General features: G+C 36.1%; 1 protein-coding gene across 9 annotated transcripts in view; it reads right to left on the minus strand.

The window, feature by feature from the left end:
- The window catches only part of FRY (FRY microtubule binding protein), a 238,728-nt gene that overhangs the window by 82,090 nt on the left and 135,904 nt on the right, over positions 1-20,734 (minus strand). For all 9 annotated transcript variants that reach the window (XM_080577411.1, XM_080577405.1, XM_080577404.1 and 6 more), the window contains 10 exons: positions 18,657-18,758; positions 17,410-17,513; positions 16,795-16,903; positions 15,003-15,089; positions 13,912-14,083; positions 12,191-12,323; positions 7,575-7,682; positions 2,994-3,249; positions 1,699-1,881; positions 715-801 (listed from right to left, as the gene is read on the minus strand). In XM_080577411.1, the coding sequence (XP_080433537.1) occupies positions 715-801; positions 1,699-1,881; positions 2,994-3,249; positions 7,575-7,682; positions 12,191-12,323; positions 13,912-14,083; positions 15,003-15,089; positions 16,795-16,903; positions 17,410-17,513; positions 18,657-18,758 (1,341 nt within the window). The remainder of the gene's footprint in view (positions 1-714; positions 802-1,698; positions 1,882-2,993; positions 3,250-7,574; positions 7,683-12,190; positions 12,324-13,911; positions 14,084-15,002; positions 15,090-16,794; positions 16,904-17,409; positions 17,514-18,656; positions 18,759-20,734) is intronic.

Here is a 20,734-nt window from a genome sequence, read left to right on the forward strand (position 1 = left end):
ACAGCAGTCATGCGGTAAGGAATGATTGTTGCTTTAAACTTCATCAGGCTGAAAAGTGCCCAGAACCAAGTTTCTGCTCTTTGGACAAATGTACTAATCTCCAAGTATGCAAAACAAGTTGCCCGATGTATCAGTTCTCCTGCCAATACTTTCTCATCCAAATTGCTTGTGGCTTCTCTGCTTCCTCTGGTAGCATGTTAGATCATTAGGCCCATGAGAGAGCAAAAGCAGAGATTCACCTCACCTTTGAATTACTTAAACTTATGCTTAGGTTTGCAGACAGGGTCACTTCTGAGCATGCGTGAGAGTTAAAGGTTATTGCTTTCTGAACATCAGGACTGACGAGTGATTCAGTGAGTGAGTTCCAACCACTCCAAGCATTAGGTAGTGGTGGAAATAAGACGTTCTCAATGGTTCTTTGAGATGCAGGACACAGGTCCAAAATTTAGGTAATTTCGATTATAACTTTGGTTATATATTCTTTTTTTCTGTATGTAGTATCTTCTATATCCACAGCATGTGTTTTTTTTTTTCATGGAACAAATTGTCTGGGATGTTGTGGAGACTTGGAGCACTTGGGTAGATGGCTGGAGCCTTAAAGCTGTGTGATTCCTTTAATTTCTGGCAGCTGTATCTTTAGTATTTCATGTCTAATATTTGTCATGTCCATGTGTTATGTAAACACACTAGCAGTAACAGTAAAGTAGTACTTACTGAATCTGAAACAGCCACATGAATAAAACTGTCAAGAATAGAAGAACTTAATTGATCCATGACATCGATCATAGGTCTGTCATCATCCTGCATAACAGAGAGAGCAGAAGTTAGCTGTTTTCCTTACCAGATTGTTTCATTTCTTCTTTTTCTGGTACGTGAAATAGAGCCACCTAAAAATTATGTCATGAATCTAAAATGGCTAAAAAATACTTTGGTAATGATGGGTGCATTTTGTCTTTTTCATATTAACCTCAGAACCAAGTCCAGACTGTGGTTTGAAATTAAATTAATTTGTGGCTATAGTTCACTGTTTACTGAACAAAAACGCATATCAGAAAATCCCCTATGACTTTGGATAGCTGGTATCAAAAGACTGAAAAATTAGCTTACTGTTTATTAAAGCATTCCTTTGCTATGAACACACGTATTTGTGTTCTTAGGCATTTAGATGGCTCACTGTGTTGTGACCATTGATACACACAACTCTCAATACTTCTATATCCATAAAAAAGACTTAGAGGACTTTACTATACAAGGAAAATGTATATGAATAATCTTACATGTGTTGTATGCCGTGGTTTTTTATAAAATGGTATGCTACAGAAATGAGTTTCATTTCCAATAAAAATTTATAATGCTGATGATACAAAAATGAGCCATTCAGCAAAAAGTATCTTTTACATTCACATCATGCCAAGGGAAAGTATTAAGTTGCTGTACATGTTTCCCTTCAAACCGAGCAAATTCTTGTACAGAGCACATGTAATTAATGTTACATTGTCTAGCAAACCATGGAAAGGTTTGCAATGGTAAGGCAAATAGAACTGGTAAGATTAGACCAAATGTTTTTATAAAAACATTTATAAACTAAGTGTATACCTGCTGCACTGCATCAATTATGTTAAAAGCAATGGTAATATCAGTTTTGAGCTTTATCTTTGAAAAATATTAATTCAAAGTTCCAGAAAAGGAAAATCATACCTCTGCCTGGCCAAGTGCCAGGAACAAAGCACGAATCTCTCTGAGGATTAAAACAGCTAGTTTACGTGTGGCAACCTGGAAACTACACAGCAGAACCAGTGCAAATCCTTCAACAGCATGTAGTACATTAGAATAGGGGCTTCTTTCAGACTGTATCCTGTGGCTGGATCCATTTGGTATTAACTGTAGAATAATACACGGGGAAAAAAAAATGAGTGTTCATGTTTGAAAACCATATCTACAAGAAATATTCTATTTAACTATGACATGTAAAGAACCAAAATGCAGAGGCCATGTAAATGCTAAGCAGGAGATGGAAAGCATTCCTTCACACCACCAAGTTTTGTCGCTTTTACTTACCCTATTCCACAAACCAGTCTACGGCCAGACCTCTCCATCTAATTTGCAATTCAACTACCTGTTTTGTTCTATACTCCCCTAAAAAAATGAAGGGGTGAGTCAGACTGTGAAGACTTCATACTTCTTGTACTACGGATGGCAGGATCCTCAGGTCTTTCTTTGATCCTGTATCAGGCAGCCTTTTATTCTGGTAGGTGGTCTCTAGAACCTCTTACCAAAGAGAGCACCCCACCAGTAAGGTGCAACAATATTTACTGAAAAGTATGAAAGGCTTTCCCTTTTTTACATTTTTATAGAACTACTATTACTTATTAACGAGGGTCCTCTGCAACATAAAGCAGACATCATGCTTGTGCAAAGGAAACGATTTCCAAGGAGATTGGGTAAGGAGATAAGAAGCCTGAAGAATCATCTCTCATAATGAAAATATCTGTGGGACAGCACATATGGGAGGAGCAGAGCAGAGCTGTTCAGTTCCCAGGAATGTTAGTAACACATGAAGACAGCAGGCTGTTAGAAACAATCAGGGGGTTTGATGTTTTTGGATCAACCAAATGAAACGGTGACAGGAAAGGAAGATCCACTTCACTCTTCCCAGCATTCCTACTAGCATTGTCAGTCAGTTTCAGTCCTGGGAAAATGTCCTTCTGCAACATCCTCATACAAATAATTCACTTTATGTGCTTTTGTTGACTGCTTATTTCAGTTTGACATGCATTCTCTCATGTTGCTCAACAACAATAACATCTGCTGTATTACACAAGGAAATAGCTGTCCTCAAAAAAGGGCTGAACTAATTACCTTAAAAAATCTTACATAGTGAATTCTTCTCAGGTGAGTAAATACAAAACACATAAAACACAGCAACACCAGGGAACATAATTTCTGTCTTCAATTAGTACAAATGCGAGGACACAAATCTCTTAATTTCATACCTCTGAAGATCTGTTTTTTGCCTGTTCAGAAGCTTTTCCTGGAGTGTGTATTACAAGCTTCCATTGTGTGAGCAACTGTAGCAGTAACTTCAGTGAAGTGTCAAGAAGGGTGTGATGCATATCATTCACTTCACGTAGCAGGAAATTAGTAAAACCAAAGAGTACATCCTCTCGCCAGTCAACAAAGTCAACTAGTAGACCCTGAAGAGAATTCTGTGCAATGTGTCGAAGTTCATCATCCATATGGATAGACAGCCTGTAAGCAAAAGTAAATGTCAGGTAATAAAAATCTAAGGACTGATTTTTGTGGTAATGAGCATATGTTTCTTAGTAAATTAACACCGACAGAAAATTCCCAGTGACTAGGTAAATTGCAACAATGCTATCATGGTTTTATTATTATTGACCACAATTAACATCCTTAACATGTTTTACTGTAATTCTTTATACAACGGTGCCTGAACACATTCGTAGATTGAAAAGAAATGTTTGCTCCACTCCTAAAGTACCTTTACAGTACAGGATTTGGCAACTTTGCTATTTCCCCAAAACCAAACCCAGTTTTGATTTACTCATATAATCATGAAATGTTTCTATTTCATAATGATAATAAATGGCTAACAGGTTAATATTTAATTGCATAATTTATCTATTTATTTGCTTACTTTCAATGTAAAAATAAAAGAATCGCAACACCTCTGCTGCCTAACAGCTAAAACAAATCTTTAGCCAAAAAGCGAATCACAATTACAGAAAGCACATCTTCAAAATAAATAAAAACAAGCATTTGAGTTATAAAACTACTTTATGTTTTAATCAACTTAGGATAGAGAAATGGGAAAAACAGCCTAAGGATATTCCATACTTTAAAAAAAAATCTGACACCCCTGAAATCCTTCTGAAATTTTAGATTTCAGATCCCATTTTCTAAATTTTCTTTCCTTCTGTATTTGCATTGTGTTGAAGTTCTTTTTCAACACAAAAAATTATATACTCTCTTTCAACAAGAAAATTAACAGACTACTTCTGTGTTGGTAGCCTGGCAGAATAAAGTAAATTCAGATCAGTGTGTTCTGCAATTTCTGGTTCATTGCCTTTATGATGTGTTTTGTTTTTATTACCCAAGAGACCATAATTTTCTGTTGTGTGTTAGCACTCATTTTCAAAGTATTTTATCTACATTTAATGGAGTAGCTGAAAATGAAGATGCATTGGAAACAAATGGATGGAAATCTAGGAGAAAAAAAGCACACCAGTCAAATGGAGTGGAACCAAATTCCAGTCAGTTTGCAGTGTATGATGAGAAGCAGCTCAGAACAGATTTGGTCCATTACAGAATCATAACTGGGAGGCAGGGGACTTCTCAGTTAAGTCAAAGGAAAGTGACTGCCATGCAACTTCGCCTCTTGTGAATATGACTAAAAATAACTCTCATGCTTTAATAACCACATCTTTTTATATAACTTTGGAAATATGGTATTTTGTTGTGCTAGGAAAGGACCACTTTTGTCTCCTCATTGGAATGCCATACACAGAAAAACAAGCATGACCCCTGAGACTATGATTAAACCATCCATGAAATGACTTCCACAACGACACAAATAATGGAAAAGAGGATACAAAAGACATACGTCTCTAAACCCAAGTTACTGTGCAGTGGCACTGGGCATTATCTAATGAGATGAAATTCAAACTGAGCATGAGAATACATGTACTACTATATGACAGGCAGCTTGAGGAAGCAAGTAAATGTTTGTTTGTTTCCTAGCACTTGAGTCTGTTAAAATTAAAACCTAGCTTTTGTAATGAACTGTTTCAGTGGGCAGTAACGGGGCAAAATGTACAGCATATCCTTAACATCTGCTTTACTACCTATGATTTGAATACAGCTGTCCTGGAAGAAAGTCTAGCTGCTGAGTTACAGATTCCTTCTGGAAACTGCCAAAAGACACATCTGCTGTGAGGATGAAAAATTAAAACCAAACTGTGAACAAAAAGAACCCATTAACCCAAAGATGTTATTTCATCTTTAGTGAGAAGAAAATATTTAACCGCCTTCCATCCAAACAACACAGCCCTGCACAAATCCCTTGAAGAACAGCTTCTCAGGTTCTTTTCAAAAAGAGACTTGAAAGGGAGAGGTTGATACTTCACCTTTAAAAAATTTTTTATCCTTGTATTGATTTTAGTCTCAAAATCTAATCACCTCAGACCAAGAAAAGAAATAATATTGTACTAAGATTTATGGAATGTCTCCAGATCAGCAAAGACTTTAATCTCCTAGAACTACTTTTTCCATAACTGGGAAAAGTAGTCAATCCAGACCCTAAAAAGCATGGGTATAGAGAATGCAGAAGCAGCTCTGGTGCTGGGGTGGTCTGGAGACTTACATTAAGATTAGGACAAGTGTTACTTCCTTAAACAGTTTATTTCCTCCTTCTCTGAAGCTATATTTTTGCAGACTGTTTTGTGTCCACACTATCTTAGATTAAACAGACCTAATTCTTTCAATCTTTCTTTGTGGGTGATATTTTTTAAACCACTCATTTTCTTTCTTTCTCTGGCCAGATGCTTCTTTAACCGCAGTGCTCCAGCCTGGACAGAGTTCTCCAAATCAGGCATCCTTGATACTGGTTAGAACAGAACTTTTTCAAAAATCTTTTAGATATTTCTATTTATAAAGGTGAATAAGGTTTCCTTTTGCATAGTAACATCACTTTTTTTGTGTGCTCAGTTTGTGATCTACTACAACCCAAAGATCATATTCTGCAATACTAAGACCCTACCCAGTTATTTCAGCACCACACTATACATTGCCTGAACTGTGAATTGTCTGTTAACTGCTTTCTGATAAAAGGTTTTCCAACCTATAATGCATCCACCTACTTTTACCTAAGCTGTTTCCCTAGCTTCCACTTGAAAATCTGATTTAAAACAGTATCAGTGACTCTAAAGATGTTTTAGCATGAGGAGATCGAGGAGATGAGAACAAAGGTCCCCTTGTTGGGGAATGCCTGGGCATATAATTGCATCCAAACTTGCCCTAGGGATGCTGTCCTCAGCTCCTCTTGGTATCTCACTTCTACTCAGAGTCAAGGAGTCAGATTACTGAGCAGACCTACTGCTCGGTAATCGCCCAGAAAATGTTTACAGTGCTGATTGTTGCTAAAGAATAACTACTGGTCTTTACTGCATAAAGTCTGAGGTTTGAACAAAGATAAATGCAGTGGCTATTAATTTATGAAGAAATCTATATTGGTCTCCATATTCTAATTCTAGTGACGTTATTTTCAATGTCTGATCTGAACAGTCCTCTTTGGTCAAAGATCAGAATGGATATATGCTTTCTACCAGCTTAGTTAAGGCCATTACTAATGATAGAAAGCTAGTTAAAATATTGTATTAGAGGGAAACGTCCATTTTCATTTTACTAATGCCGGATTCTTGTAACTATCTAATGTGGTATCTGTATAATTTGATAATGTAATTACTTAAAACAATCCACAAATGATTTATAGCATAGGGTGTAAACAGAACGAAATCAAGCCTGCCATGGAGCACAGCACACCTACCCTTGGCTGCAGTTTTGGCTTGTTTGGCTGCCTGGGCTCTCTACTGCTAGCAGAATTAATTGTTTCATTCCTTCAGCACATCACTGGGAATTGGCAGTTCATAAAGCAGAAAAAAACTGCTTTTGCATACAGTCCTCTGACTCCCACATCTGCCATTCCTCACAGACATTTCAAAAGCAAGAACAGAGTGGAAAAGATAGCTTTGCCACAGTTACCTGACAACAAAATGTTGCTAGGACCTTGTGGCTTGATTTATCATCATAATCTACTTATAAGATAAGCACATGCTGGAATCTTTGACGTGGATACCAGAACTGAAATGTAACAGACCTTTGTGTACTGACCAGTACCTCTTAACATAATTATTTGGCACTAAGTCACTGATCTGATGTCCTGAAACATAACTGTTTTAGCAGCCATGTGTGTTCTAGACCACTTTCTTCAGAGGTCTATAGTATATCTAGATAAATTCAATGCACCCCAAACAGGGAAGATAAGAAATTAGAATGTATATTTTATTTATTTTCTGTCTTATAAAAATAATTTTAATTAAAATTATTATTAAAAAAAGAAGTATTTGGAAACATAACACATATAGCATTTGTGTTTTACCAAACAGACATCTGGAAATCATAAATCAAAACTAAATGCGTATCTCCATGTTTTTCCACAACACCAAAAAGGTGTTCTCTCTCTTCAGTTAATTAGCATTCTGCAATGGTTAAAAAGAGTAGTAAGTAGTGAGTATCATACAGAATAGTGAATATCTTCTAACCTACATACTGATGAAAAAGACTTATAGATGATGTATCTACTCCCTTACAAAATTAGGGGTCAATGATATAAACACAATGCCTGTAAAAAGATGCTACAACTTCTGTGTCTTATCCCTTAATAACAGATTACTTTTTATATCTACAGGGCTTTGTCTGAGAAAACACTACACACTCTGTGTCTCAGTTTTTCATTCTGTTCCCCCGAGCAGTTGTTTAATGTTTGAACAGCTTACCTTGCCAGCAGGTCGATCAACTCAAGTTTTGACATTCCATCAGGAAGCAGTCGAGGAATAGCAGCAACACATGTTCTGAACAGATCAATTTTTGGTTTTCTCTCACCGCTGGAAGTTTAAAACAGAATTTTGACTAAGCTTAACAAGTAGCTGTATTAAAGGATCCACCTACTTCAGAGAAGGGATGGACAATATGGAGTGCCAGAGGCCTCAGAAGAACATCAAGACAGAAAGCTAATCATTAACAATGAGCTAAGAAGGAAACTGATCTTGAATAAATTATTTTTATTTTGACATTTTTCATGCATTTTTATACATAGTATTTGCACAGTACTTGAAAAGTCCATTATTACTGACTCAGTTGCTTTTCTCTGGCAGATATATCAAGATGGAGTTATAACATAGGAAGCCTCCTCCATCAAGATCAGCCTTTGCGTAACGCAAACTTCAGGTAAAGTAATGAAGAAAAAGCTGGGATGTTCCCCATCACAATGAAGCTATAGGTCATCAACTGCATAAAGTAAACAGCAAATACATAAGAGGCCCACATAACAGAATATCCAACAGTTGCCCTCAACAGGGCATGTACCTGTGGAAATCCTGCAACATCCATTAATACAATGAGAAAGAAGTGTAATTTAGAGGTAGATACGGCCAGAGGGTTTCTGTTGATCCCTGGCAGAGATAGCAGCACTGTAGCAATCATTATCAGCTAAAACATGTTTCAGTAGCCCCAAGGCTGCTATAATCTCTGGAATGGCTTAACTGCTCCCGAACAGCCCGAGAAAGTGGCTGAATTTAAAGTTCAGTATGGACCAAAAACTAGGTTGGGACTCCTTAAGTTTTCTAAAAGTAGTACAAGTTTCAGCTGCTAGCTATTTTCATGACAAATGCAGTCCTGACTTGTTTCCTATTTTTTTTTTCTAAGAATGAAGATTAAAGAAGTCCTTGTGACAGACCCCAGAATAATTCTTTGCTCGTTTGTTATCTCACTGATCAATATAGAATCACAGAGTGGTTTGGGCTGGAAGGGACCTTAAAGCCCACCCAATTCCAACCCCCTGCCATGGGCAGGGACACCTCCCACCAGACCAGGTTGCCCAAAGCCCCATCCAGCCTGGCCTTGAGCACCTCCAGGGATGGGGCATCCACAGCTTCTCTGGGGAACCTGTGCCAGTGCGTCACCACTCTCTGAGTGAAGAATTTATTCTAAATGTCTAATCTAAATCTACCCTCTTTTAGTTTAGATTACTCCTTGTCCTATCTATACTCTTCCTGATAAAGAGTCCCTCTCCTAGGTTACTTGGCTATCTAGTATAAAAAGGAAATAACCAAAGCATTAACAGCATTTCAAATTGTACAGTCTTTCCTACAATATTTTTAATTAGCCTGTAATATGCTTTGGAAGAATCAAAAGAACAAGGTCCCCTTTAAAGAACCTACTACACACATGCAGAGAAAGACTGTTCTTGCTTTTATATGCTTACAATCAAACAAGAAAAGAATGGGGGAAAAAGGGAGACATCAAGAAGCACTGTAAGCTACTTAATCCCACACCGAAATTCAGTGAGAAAACAGAGAATGAATTTGGTTTTCCTGCACACCAGTCCAACACCCTGCTTACTACATCACTCTGCTTCTCCAGCTAACAGAACATTGCATTTGGATAGCTAACTTTTGTGTTTGATACCAGAGGAAGCCTGAATGCAATATCATCTTACAAGTCTAAAATAAGATTTATAGAGTATCACTGGTTATTCACTGAAATAATATGTACAGAAAAGGCATAAGATGACACTAAACTTACTTAATTCAAAGATTAAAGACAGTTTTGTAGTCTTACTTGGATACCATTCTTTCTCTTAACATTCCTATATACTTATTAGCTTGGATATGTATGATATTAATTAAATGGTATGATGATATTACTTTAATCTATTAACTTATATTGCACGATGAGGGAAAACAATCTTCTCAATGAATTATCTGTATATGATTATACCTACATCTTGTACCCTAACTGATAGAACTTGAAAGGTGTCAGCAACTAAGCTGAAAAAGTGTAAAATACGATATTTTATCTGACAGTTTGGTTATAAACTAACATTAACAAAGTTGTAAACAATTATAGTTTATTATAATTCACTATAACAGTGAACTACTACCACTAATACAAACATGAGTTGCATTAATCACTACTGCAAAATATTATATATTTATAGTTGTAAAAAACAAAGTGCTATCAGTAACGTTATCTGCATGAAAACAAATGAGTCTTCCTTGCTGACTTGAAGTGGAAAGTTAACTTTGCAGTTTCCTTATTATCAGTCCCCAGAGGTTGTAAACAGTTTGTGCAATTAAAATGGAGGCATGTAAAATAATAGTCTGAGAGGAAACTGTTATGAAGGCAAGTGAGTAATTATTTATAAATATAAAATCTGTGGGTGTTCTGTGGCTTATCAGCTGCACAGAAGAGCAGCAGGAGAAGATCCAAGTCTGAGGCTCAAGTTCCCATCTTATCTGAGCTACGTGGTACAGCACGCAAAGTGTCTGGAAAGGGGGGGCTCACATGGCTCTGCAGGCATCTCTGGCTGGCTTGGGATTCAACAGGACAAGCTCTGGATGAAGACCAGCAGCTGTCCTCAGCTGGAAGCCTGTGTTTCCATACCAGCAGTATGACATTTTAGCTAGGTATTGTTAGCACAAATCTTTGAAGTACTGGTAAGAACAGGTTTGTATGTTAGAAAATGGATGTCTTATTCTGACTACATACTTGAAACTAGTTATAACCAGTATTGAGATTCATATCCCAGTGGAGGGTGCAAAGAACACTCCTTAGGATTTCACTAAGACTCCTCACGGTGGCATTTACTACATCAACCATAAATGGATCAGTTATTAAACACAGAACTATGTCTAACACTGCCAAAGAAAATTGCAGAATCTGTACACTTTAAAATATTATGACTATTCACTGCTTAGGTACATCCCACTGATCCTTATTTTGTTATTAAAAAATATCACTATGATATTCAGTTTATACAATACCATTAACTATACATAAATATGACAAAAGCCATAGCTATAAAATATAGATAAATGTAGTGTTGCATATGTATTAAAAGCCCATATATGTTGTACATTTATTAAAGCCCATAAGAACTCAAATAGGTAATGCCAGTGAAGCACAAACTTCTGTGAATAAAAAAAGAACAGTTACATAAAAAAATATATATTGCCTTTTCTAGTTGTTATGCACAATGTAGTTTTTAAGAGGGCTATTTTAGAAGTTGACAGTAGCACCTAATGATGTTATTCATGACATGATTTTAGATTAAGACTCATATCAAAGTATCTCAGATATTATTTTTTTCCGTGGTAAAAATGCATTCTAATGTGTTTCTCCTTTCTCCTTTATATGTTAATTAAGTTACAGATCATCTGGATATAAAACTGTACTGGTTACAACACAAAAATACAGTAACACATCCAAATCTTCCAACCTTACAGTCTTTCTGTCTCTGACAAAGGTTAACTACCAAACCAAAAGACTTCCTGAAATTTAAAACTCACAAGTCTAATTATCCACTGATTCTAAAAATAAACAGCACTTTGGTGATGCCAAGAAACCATAGAGAAGACATTTACAGCTAAGATTAAGCACTTCTCGTCTAAGTGCTCAAGGTTTTACTATGCAATTATCTTCTGGAAATGTGATTTTCAAAATTCACTTTCCCTCCTCTGCCAACAGCCTGGATATCCAAAATTAATATGAAAACTGGCTGTGAATACTAAGTGATATACCAGGTAGTATTTTAAGAAAAATATGAAATATTACTATGAAATAGTAATGTCAGTATTTAATATAAATAAATTGAGACAAGCTAAAGACAAAGAGTTTACAATCTCATCTAGATAGAGCAACAAGCAAGGGCAAAGGAAAGGTATTAAAACATAGAGATTATATCAGCTGTAAATTGATAGTTGAATTTGGCCAGTCATTCATCATACTAAAAACCTACCTCATTAGAACCCTCTCCTGAAAACTTCCTGTATTATTCATTTTGGATGAGAGTGCAAAATACTGCTGTTGAACACTGGTTGAGACATACACTGGTTTGATTCTGTTCCAGTGGAATACTTCTTAAATTCAAGACTGTTATCACAAAATGACTTGGGTTTTAATAAAGATTTAATTTTGATTACAGGCATGAATAGCAATGGTAATTTTGAAAGATCATTTATTATTAACAGGGATTTACTGAATTTATGGCATTTATTTTGAACTTCAGTGATGCAAAGATACCCTGAAACTGTTCTGAGCATAGATTGCTAGGCTTTCCACCACAGACTCTAAAATTCTACCATCTAAACATTCATAGCATTCACACATAGATTTTGGCCATATTGAGAGAGTTAGTTCAATTCCAAACACTGCAAGATACAGAGAAGTATGCTCAGCTTGTCATAAACAGTTTTTCAGTGTACATACTATATAAGTTAACTGCTCCTGTTTCTTGCTATTTCCCTCGTAACTCAAGATAGACAGAAAGAGATCAAAAGTTCTAAAATTACATCTAAATATTTTATGGGATTTACTGTTCTTTAACACTCACGTGATCATGTCTTCAGGTTCTTTGTTAAGCATCTGTATGTTGGTTAGCATCATGCACCGCCCCACTTCCTTGTCAAGATGTCTGAGTATGTTGTCCACAGCTTTTCTTACTTGAGAATAATATAATGACATACCTGCAATAATATGCATTTTATATCATTTGCAATAGTTGTATGTATGTATATTTTGAAAAAGAAAGCTGCTCACTCAAGCTGGACTGCATGAAGTAAGACCAATGTTTTACTTATCATATAGCATACTCCACTATCCTGATTCAGAGATGAAATATGTCACCCTCTCCAAAAACAATGCTATTGTACATAAAAATAGTCCAAGTAATACAAATATGTATTTCCCAGAGGAAAAAATGAAAAATATCTAGTCAAAATATGTCCATACATAGTCAAATGAAGCTACATAGTTTGCAAAGCTACATAATATATTTGGTGACTTTTCATGACAGAAGTAAAAGCTCTGATCTACTATCAAGGTTTAAAAGCTACAGGCAAAGAGAAAAAAAGAATCTGAATGAGCTCTCCTAAAATTTATTTGGTATGGAAACTAATGTCATAACATTTTATGTAAAATACAATATTAGACACACAGATTTACCACATCTGATGAAAATCAAATACTTCAGAAATAAAACTTGAATTATCTCTTCTTCCATATTCATCAAAGGCTAAAATTTTAATTATCTTAATGAAATTTTAGATATTAACACCAAACAATATATTTTTATTCATCTATTCTCTAGTCAATTCTTCTTCTATTTAATAAAGACAACATAAGCTTAGAACTTCAAAATGACATCATTTTTCAAACCTGTGATGATTAAAAATTCAATGGCAGAGTAGAAGGCAAAAGAAAATATAGGAGCTACTTAGCTTAATCTTATATGATGCACCTGGAAATGAGAATACTGTATCATAAAATGATAAAGAATTCACTAGTGAAATATAAGAAATCAAGAGGGTAAATATTATCATTTATTATCAAATGCAGTCCCTACTGTAATGAGGAGTAACTAAAATGAACGGAATTAATACCACCACTAAATACTACGTCTGCTGTACGTTTCAACAGCATGGGTCTTATGCTTCTATACTTTCCTTTTTTCCTATTTCCTTTTCTGCCAGCAAAACCAGGCACCTTCAGCACATGATACACATGCTGTCTTCTTTCAGCATGGGATTCTCTCTACATCGACCAAAAAGGAAGCTTTTTTTTTTTTGATTCTTTCAACTTAAGCGGTTCACTTCTGCTTTCTTTCACATTTAAAAGTTTCTGTCATTTTGAAAATTTCCTTTGGTGTGCAATACACACAGAAACTAAAATAGGGATACAAAAAGAATCTTTGGTGGTTTTCAAAGCTGGTATGTCTTCAGAACACAGGCGCTGTTTCAAATAAGATGGATATCCATGAATAAACACAGATATCCAGCACTATAAGAAGCTAATTCTTAACCACCCATGTCCTTAACCCTGAAGAAAACAGGGTTGCTACCACTTAGGTATCTAATGACTTGTCCTGAAAATAATTTTGAGTCATAAAAAAATAAAAAAGTACTTGTCAAACTAAACCACATCTTTCATTAGAACACACCATAAATGTTTACAATAAAGAAATCAACTGAATGCTTAACAATATCAAATTATCCTGCTTGTGTACTAAAGACTTTTTTACATTCAGTCTAATGCAAGTTTCATTCTGTTACTGACCTATCATTTTAGCTTCCTCCTCTGTAAGAGTTTTGCTCAAATACGTTTTCTTTACTCTGAGAGTGTTTCCAGAGGGAAGGACAGCTCCAGTCACTGGCATCGGAGGTTCACCATCTTTTTGCTGCAAGCTATCAGCAATTACCAAGAAAGCTCTCAGGCCAATATTCATTCTCTGTAAAGTTCAGAAGACGAATAAGTATTATAATCAAATAATCATATTTTACTCATATTCAGTAAATATTATAGAATATATATAGAATATATAGAGTATTTTTGATTTCCCAAGAATGTATTCCAAAAACTGAGAGATGATACTAATGACAGTCTTCTAGACGTACATTTACATTGATTACAGGTAAGTTCTTAAAACACTGAAGTCTACATAGAACAAAAATTAACCCTATTATTTCATTGTATTTGGACTTAGATTGTTGCTGAGAAACAGTAAAATTTCAAATATTGATACATAAAGAGGCTAAGGATTACATCCATTTCCTATAAGCTTTATATAAGTGTTTATTTTTAACTTTAAAAATTATAAGCAAATAAACTAATTTCAAAATATTTATTCATTATTTATCAACTCTTTTTAAAATTTTTCAAATGTCTGATTGTTTTATCTAGGGAAAGCTCTAGGAAGCTGACTCATGACGCTAACAGTGGAGCTTTATATGGTCAGAATCTTCAATTCTTCTTGCATCACGTATTCTTTTTCAGTAAAACTGTTTTGAAAAACATGGAAATCATTACAGAAAATTTACTTTTATATTAAAATAGTTTAACACATTACATATATCAACAGCACAGTGATAAGCAGGTAGTGTCAGTAGTTTTATTGCTCTCTTCCTTTTTGTTTTACGCATTTGCACTACTACACATTTGGTAATCTTCACCAAGGAAACACAAGACAGGAATAAACAATGTGACATTTCACAGACAAAAGTCCACAGATGCATTTTACTAATAAATCAAGTTAAAGGTTCTGCCCGAAAACTGGACAAATGCAAAAGCATGCTTAGAATGTAACCAGAAAGCAAACGTACTGCAATATAATATACACAAACCGAAAAAAATGAAGGTGGACGTCATACCTCAGGGTTGAGACTGAAAGCTTTTGCTGGTTTTCCAACACAAAGGAAGTCAAAGATAATTTCTTTCATTGCAAAATCTAAACGTTCCTAAAATAGAAAAAATACTACAAATCATTTAACTTCTCACTTCTGCTACTTATTTTCTTTAGGGCAACAGAATGTTAAAAACCAGTTTAATGAGAATTTATTTAAATGAATGGAAAAACAGATTTTCAGAACTATGCAGAACACATCAGATCTAAGCTTTCATCACTGCTGTATGTTGACAAATTCCAAAATTCTGCCTGCTTAATTTATGGCATTTAAATAGAAAATGAGCCATTTTGGAAATAAGGCTTTTAATTATTTCATTTAAACTGCAGTAATTATGGCACTGACATAGTATTTTACATAAAAGGAGCTTATTCACAGATTGCATAGTTCAGGGAAGTTCTTAAGCATCTGTTGTATTCATTCCTATTCAGAAACTTTAAGTATGTGCTTAAGTGCTTTGCTCAATGGGAACGTTTTCTGAGTTTAAGTAATAAATGAGATGAAACTGCAGGTTATTGTATTTTAGTAATTCCTGTTTGAACTGATGAAAACTACATGTGTCAACTACATGCTGAACATGGTTTTCCTCTGATTTACTGTCTTAAAAACAGTAAAGTCTTAGTGCAACTTCTCTGTGATATATAGTAGGACTAATTCAGTATCAGTACAAAATACAGCCTATTATTTCAAACTTCATCAAGTCAGAGGCTCTCAATTAATGCATTTTCTGACTAGCTGGCAATTTCTAAAAATGATTAAAAATACACCTGAGATGAAGTTAAAATATTTTTATGCATTTTATACGTAAAATGCATCTGGGCTGAGCAATCCCAAGCATAAATACAGGCTGAGTAGAGAATGGATTAAGAACAGCCCTGAGGAGAAAGACCTGGGGGTGTTGGTTGACAAGAAGCTCAGTATGAGCTGTCAATATGCGCTTGCAGCCCAGAAAGCCATCTGTATCCTAGGCTGCATCAAAAGAAGTGTGGCCAGCATGTCGAGGGAGGTTACTCTTCCCCTCAATTCCATTATTGTGAGACCCCACCTGGAGCCCTGCATTCAGCTCTGGGGCCGCCAGCACAAGAAGGGCATGGATCTGTTAGAGTGAGTCCAGAGGAGGGCCACAAAAATCATCGGAGGGCTGGAGCACCTCTCCTATGAAGACAGGATGAGGGAGTTGGGGTTGTTCAGCCTGGAGAGGAGCAGGTGCCAGGGAGACATTACAGTGGCCTTCCAGTACCTAAAAGGGGCCTACAGGAAAGCTGGGCAGGGACTCTGTCAAGGAGTGTAGTGCTACGTCAAGGGGTAATGGTTTTAAACTACAGACAGGCTTGATTTAGATTAGACATTATGAAGAAATTCTTTACTCAGAGGGTGGTGAGGCACTTGAACAGGCTGCCCAGAGCAGTTGTGAATACCCCATCCCTGGAAGACCTGGTTGGATGGGACTTTGGGCAGCCTGGTCTAGTGGAAGGTGTCTCTGCCCACGGCAGGGGGGTTGGAATTAGATGATCATTAAGGTTGTTTCCAACTCAAACCATTCTATGATTCTATGATTTTCAGTGGTACAAAGATAATAAAAAATTGTTGGTCCAAAGAAGACCACGGTAGTTCAAGCCATAATTTTATCATTATCTAGATGAAAGATACTGATGAAGGTGTTACAAAAATTCAGAAAATAAAAATTGATTTAAATATTTGTTACTAGGAAAACAAGTTATTATTTGATTGGAAACATTTATGCATTGATCTCTCATACCTGTGCAATAAACTGTATTATCTTCACAAAGATATTTAGAGGCATATCTCTTGGGACAACACCACGGGACCCTTTGGGGAAAAGTGTTGTGACAATAGTAATAAGTCGACTGCAAAAGAAGGGAAAAAAAAGCAACATTAGACACTTCTGGTGCTTGCAGACCTTCATTTATTATGAAAAGTAAATTGTAAATCCAACCCCATTTAGAAAGTCAAGAAAGTATTTTCTTTGAAATGAAAAGGTAATGGGGTAATTTGTTCTGATCCTTTGCTAAAAATTTGATGTAATTATTTCATTTCACTACTACATTACAAGCAACAATAAACCTATCAGTGACACGTCACTCCAAAATATTTATAATTTTAACATGGCAGAGAGTGATTTTTAGCTTTTCCAGAATCAGAATCACTTCTATAGTAATTTTGATAGGTGGAAGAATAACTGACAGTGGAACAAAAGGGAATATTTTATTGTTTATAGTTTTGAGTATCTTTTTTTTTTTTTTAACAACAGGAATATGTTCAATTCAAAGATGTTCAGGAGAACTGTAACACCTCTTCACTAGCAACATCTGCTCTACAAGGATTGATGAACATCCCAAATACAGCACCTTACCTTTGGGTAGCTGTATTGCTTTCACATTTAATTCTGATCATGTAAACCCATAGTAGTCTGTACAGAGATTCCAGTGCAACTCGAGCCATTTTGGGGTCCTTATTCTAGAAGAAATAAAGTTCAGGCACAAATTAGAGAGGAGGTTCTGAACGTAGTGGACGTCAAGATTCAGAGCTTTTGTAGTGACATTACAAAAAGACACAGCCTCAGAGCTGCCCAGTACCCCCCTTCCTGTAGCTGCAGGATGCCTATGCATCTGACCTACCTCTCCTGGTGTTACTGAAGTTGTCAAAAAAACCTAAATGGCCAGTTAGTCTGAGTTAGATACATGTTACAATTTAAAATATCTGTTTGAAAAACAACTCAATTTGACTCTGAAAAGAAAACCTTGTCTTCAGTTGATTCTGTCAACTCAAAAGATGTTGTCCAATGATGGAGATCTGGTATGAAGAACATAGCAGATAAATAAATGTACTGTACATATTCAAAAGTGAAAGGACAAAAATCTGTGTATGCTGAGGGTGGCCTATTTAATGTGGCATCTGGGATGAATTAGATTTAATTGGATTATTTGTCTGGATTGCTATTTATTTTTGAAAACTTTTGAACTAGTACAAGATTGCTCTGGGTCTCTTTGGTCATATGCAGTTTTCCATTTCATCCTTTGGTTAACTGAGATTCCTTCCACACTTTGCCTCTGACCTGAGACAGTTGTTGGAAGTTCTACTTGTTCTGCAGAGGCCTCCTAACCACTAGTTCAGCAAGTGGCAGGTCAGGGGCCCTTCATTTGAGGTAATCACTTCACTGCTCTTCTTATATTGGCTTTCTCAGGTAGGGTTGGAACCGCCTTTTCATATGGATTTACTTTAATTGCAGGATGGGACATTAGTTATTGTGCAAGCAATAGTTTTGAGAATGCCTGTGTGAAAAACAGCAAATTAATATTGGGCCAGTTTTGGTAAGTCACTCAAGCTACTAACTTTCAGCAATAGAATTGCCCGTTTCACAGCTGTTTGACTCAGGTTTCATCTGAGCAAGAAAAACAGGAGAAATCCAAACTGGGCAGAAGAATACTTTTTTGTTATCAACAGAATAGTACAGCCAAGTAATTTGTACTGTCAGCGGATAAAATTATGTACTGATCAGATAATGGCAATATTCCAGCACATTTACCTAAAAATGGATTTGCAACAGATCAATGCAATAAATATTAATGAGGTTTTAATATGATCGTTAGAAGTACTAACCTTGAGATTGGATAGGCAGTTGTTGAGGAAAATATGCCATCTGTTTAAAAAGAACTGCTTCTGACTGACACAAAGCAGGCATGTTACCAAAGGGTACAAAGCCTAAACAGGAAATGGATGATGATAGCATATTATTTGCATGTCTACAAAATATGAAAGTAATTTGAAAGAGCTACTACAAACTTATAGCTCTAACTTCTCCATTTTGTGCAAACATTAGCCAAAGAAACCACATTGTTAACTAGTATAATTTAAAATGAATGTTTCCCTAAAGCTGTTACAGATATGTTTTATGGATGTACTAAAAACAACCAAATGCCTACTTACAGCTGTATAATAAACCCAAAGATGGGGCATGATTTTACAGCCCGACAGGGCTAATTTCTGTTAGTTAGCTGAGAAATGATAGCACAGAAATATCTACACTTCATGATAATAACAACAGGACCCACACAGATTGTTAGGATTTGTGAATACTCAAATGTCTATCACTCCTCAAAATCTGCAGTCATGACATTTATTGGGTGCTGTCTCAAACACCCTACTGAAGTGTGTTAAATTACAGGCAATGCCTGGGTCTATTGGTGGTTACACCCTGTGAACTGGAAAGTAAAAGGAGGAAAGAGAGAAAGTAGAAGTTCAAACACTGGAACCTGCTCCCTTTGATAACTTTTCATTTGGTACTCAACACTAAAAAATTTAAGCTAAAGTATACCTATTACTTTGAAACTGACTTCGCTTCAGCAAGACTTTTTAGTTTCAGTTTTGATGTTGATACATCCAATCACAATTCTAAAATTTTTTGATGTTGATACATCCAATCACAATTCTAAAATTTAGTCAAAAATAAGATAACTTTATCTTAAAGACTATACAATTCTAACACTAGCCACAGCTCAAAGTCTAAGTACACCTTAAAACTCCACTTCTGTTTCTGTAAAACAGAACACAAATTGCTCACAGATAGGCTAGATCTAGTTTCTTAAGCAAATGGCAAATGTACATAAATTTTTGTTTTTGTAATCTTCATGCCCAAAATACATATGGCAGAGGATAATTAAAGTCTTCTCACAGAAGACTTTCTTATGAGATTAGCATTATGATTAATATAATAGTTGAGTACTTAAAAGAATCAGAGTTCAGTAACATCCCAAGGGTGTTACAACCTGTCCTAAGGCAGAGCCCTAGGACAGAAAACATAAAACATCTCCTGGATTTTCCTAAGCTCAAACCAGACACTTTTAGTCAAAAAATGAGGACCCACCCTGCCTGTCCAGTAAATGTACTGATTCACAAAACACTGATCTCAGAAAGGAAGGTCCTCTTCAGACTCTAAAGACTGTGCATTCTTCCTGAAGCCTTAAAATATGCACTGCAGCTATTTCTGCCGGCTGTTTGCCTTTCCCCTCCTCCTTCTCCTCCTTGCAATGTTTGTATTTTTAATCACACCCTGCCAAGAATCTGGTCTATTTTGTCACTTTTAACTATGTAGCCTCCAGTGTGGTATGTGTAGACAAGTAATCAAACCTTAAGACCCAGCTGTGCAATCCTTTCTCAAGCACGTAGTATTGACTTTGGCAAGTACAGCCACCAGTTTGGGGAAGTTCTATTTGGTGTGAAAATTGTACAGCAAAGCTCCTGCCCTGCTGCAGTTTCAACAAGGTTTTATTAACTTGGCAGAGTGGAATGGAGCCACACAAACACAAGCAGAGCGAAATCAGAAATTCATTACAAGCCTTTTGCTAATTCAAACTGAACCAGGACTGCACCCTAGGGAATGCTCGGACTCTCCCGTAGCACTGGTGTAACTGGTAGGGATGGGGAAATGGCAGCAGCAAGCACAAGCACACTGCTGCACTCCTCCCAGAAGAACCACTAGCACTGGTGACCAGTATTTTCAGAGAGAGCTGGGAACAGGGAACTCTTTTGGACTTTCCCAGAGAATAAGGAAGGACAAACGACAACTTTCTTTACTTAAAAGTTCCAAGGCTTCAAAATGGATTAGCTAATGCCACAGTGCTGATGTGCACTGACCCAGTTGGAGAGACAGACTGCTTAAGGCGGCCAGCGTCAAACTG

Source organism: Anser brachyrhynchus, assembly GCF_964034855.1.
Source record: "Anser brachyrhynchus genome assembly, chromosome: 1".
NCBI classification, from domain to species: Eukaryota; Metazoa; Chordata; class Aves; order Anseriformes; family Anatidae; genus Anser; species Anser brachyrhynchus.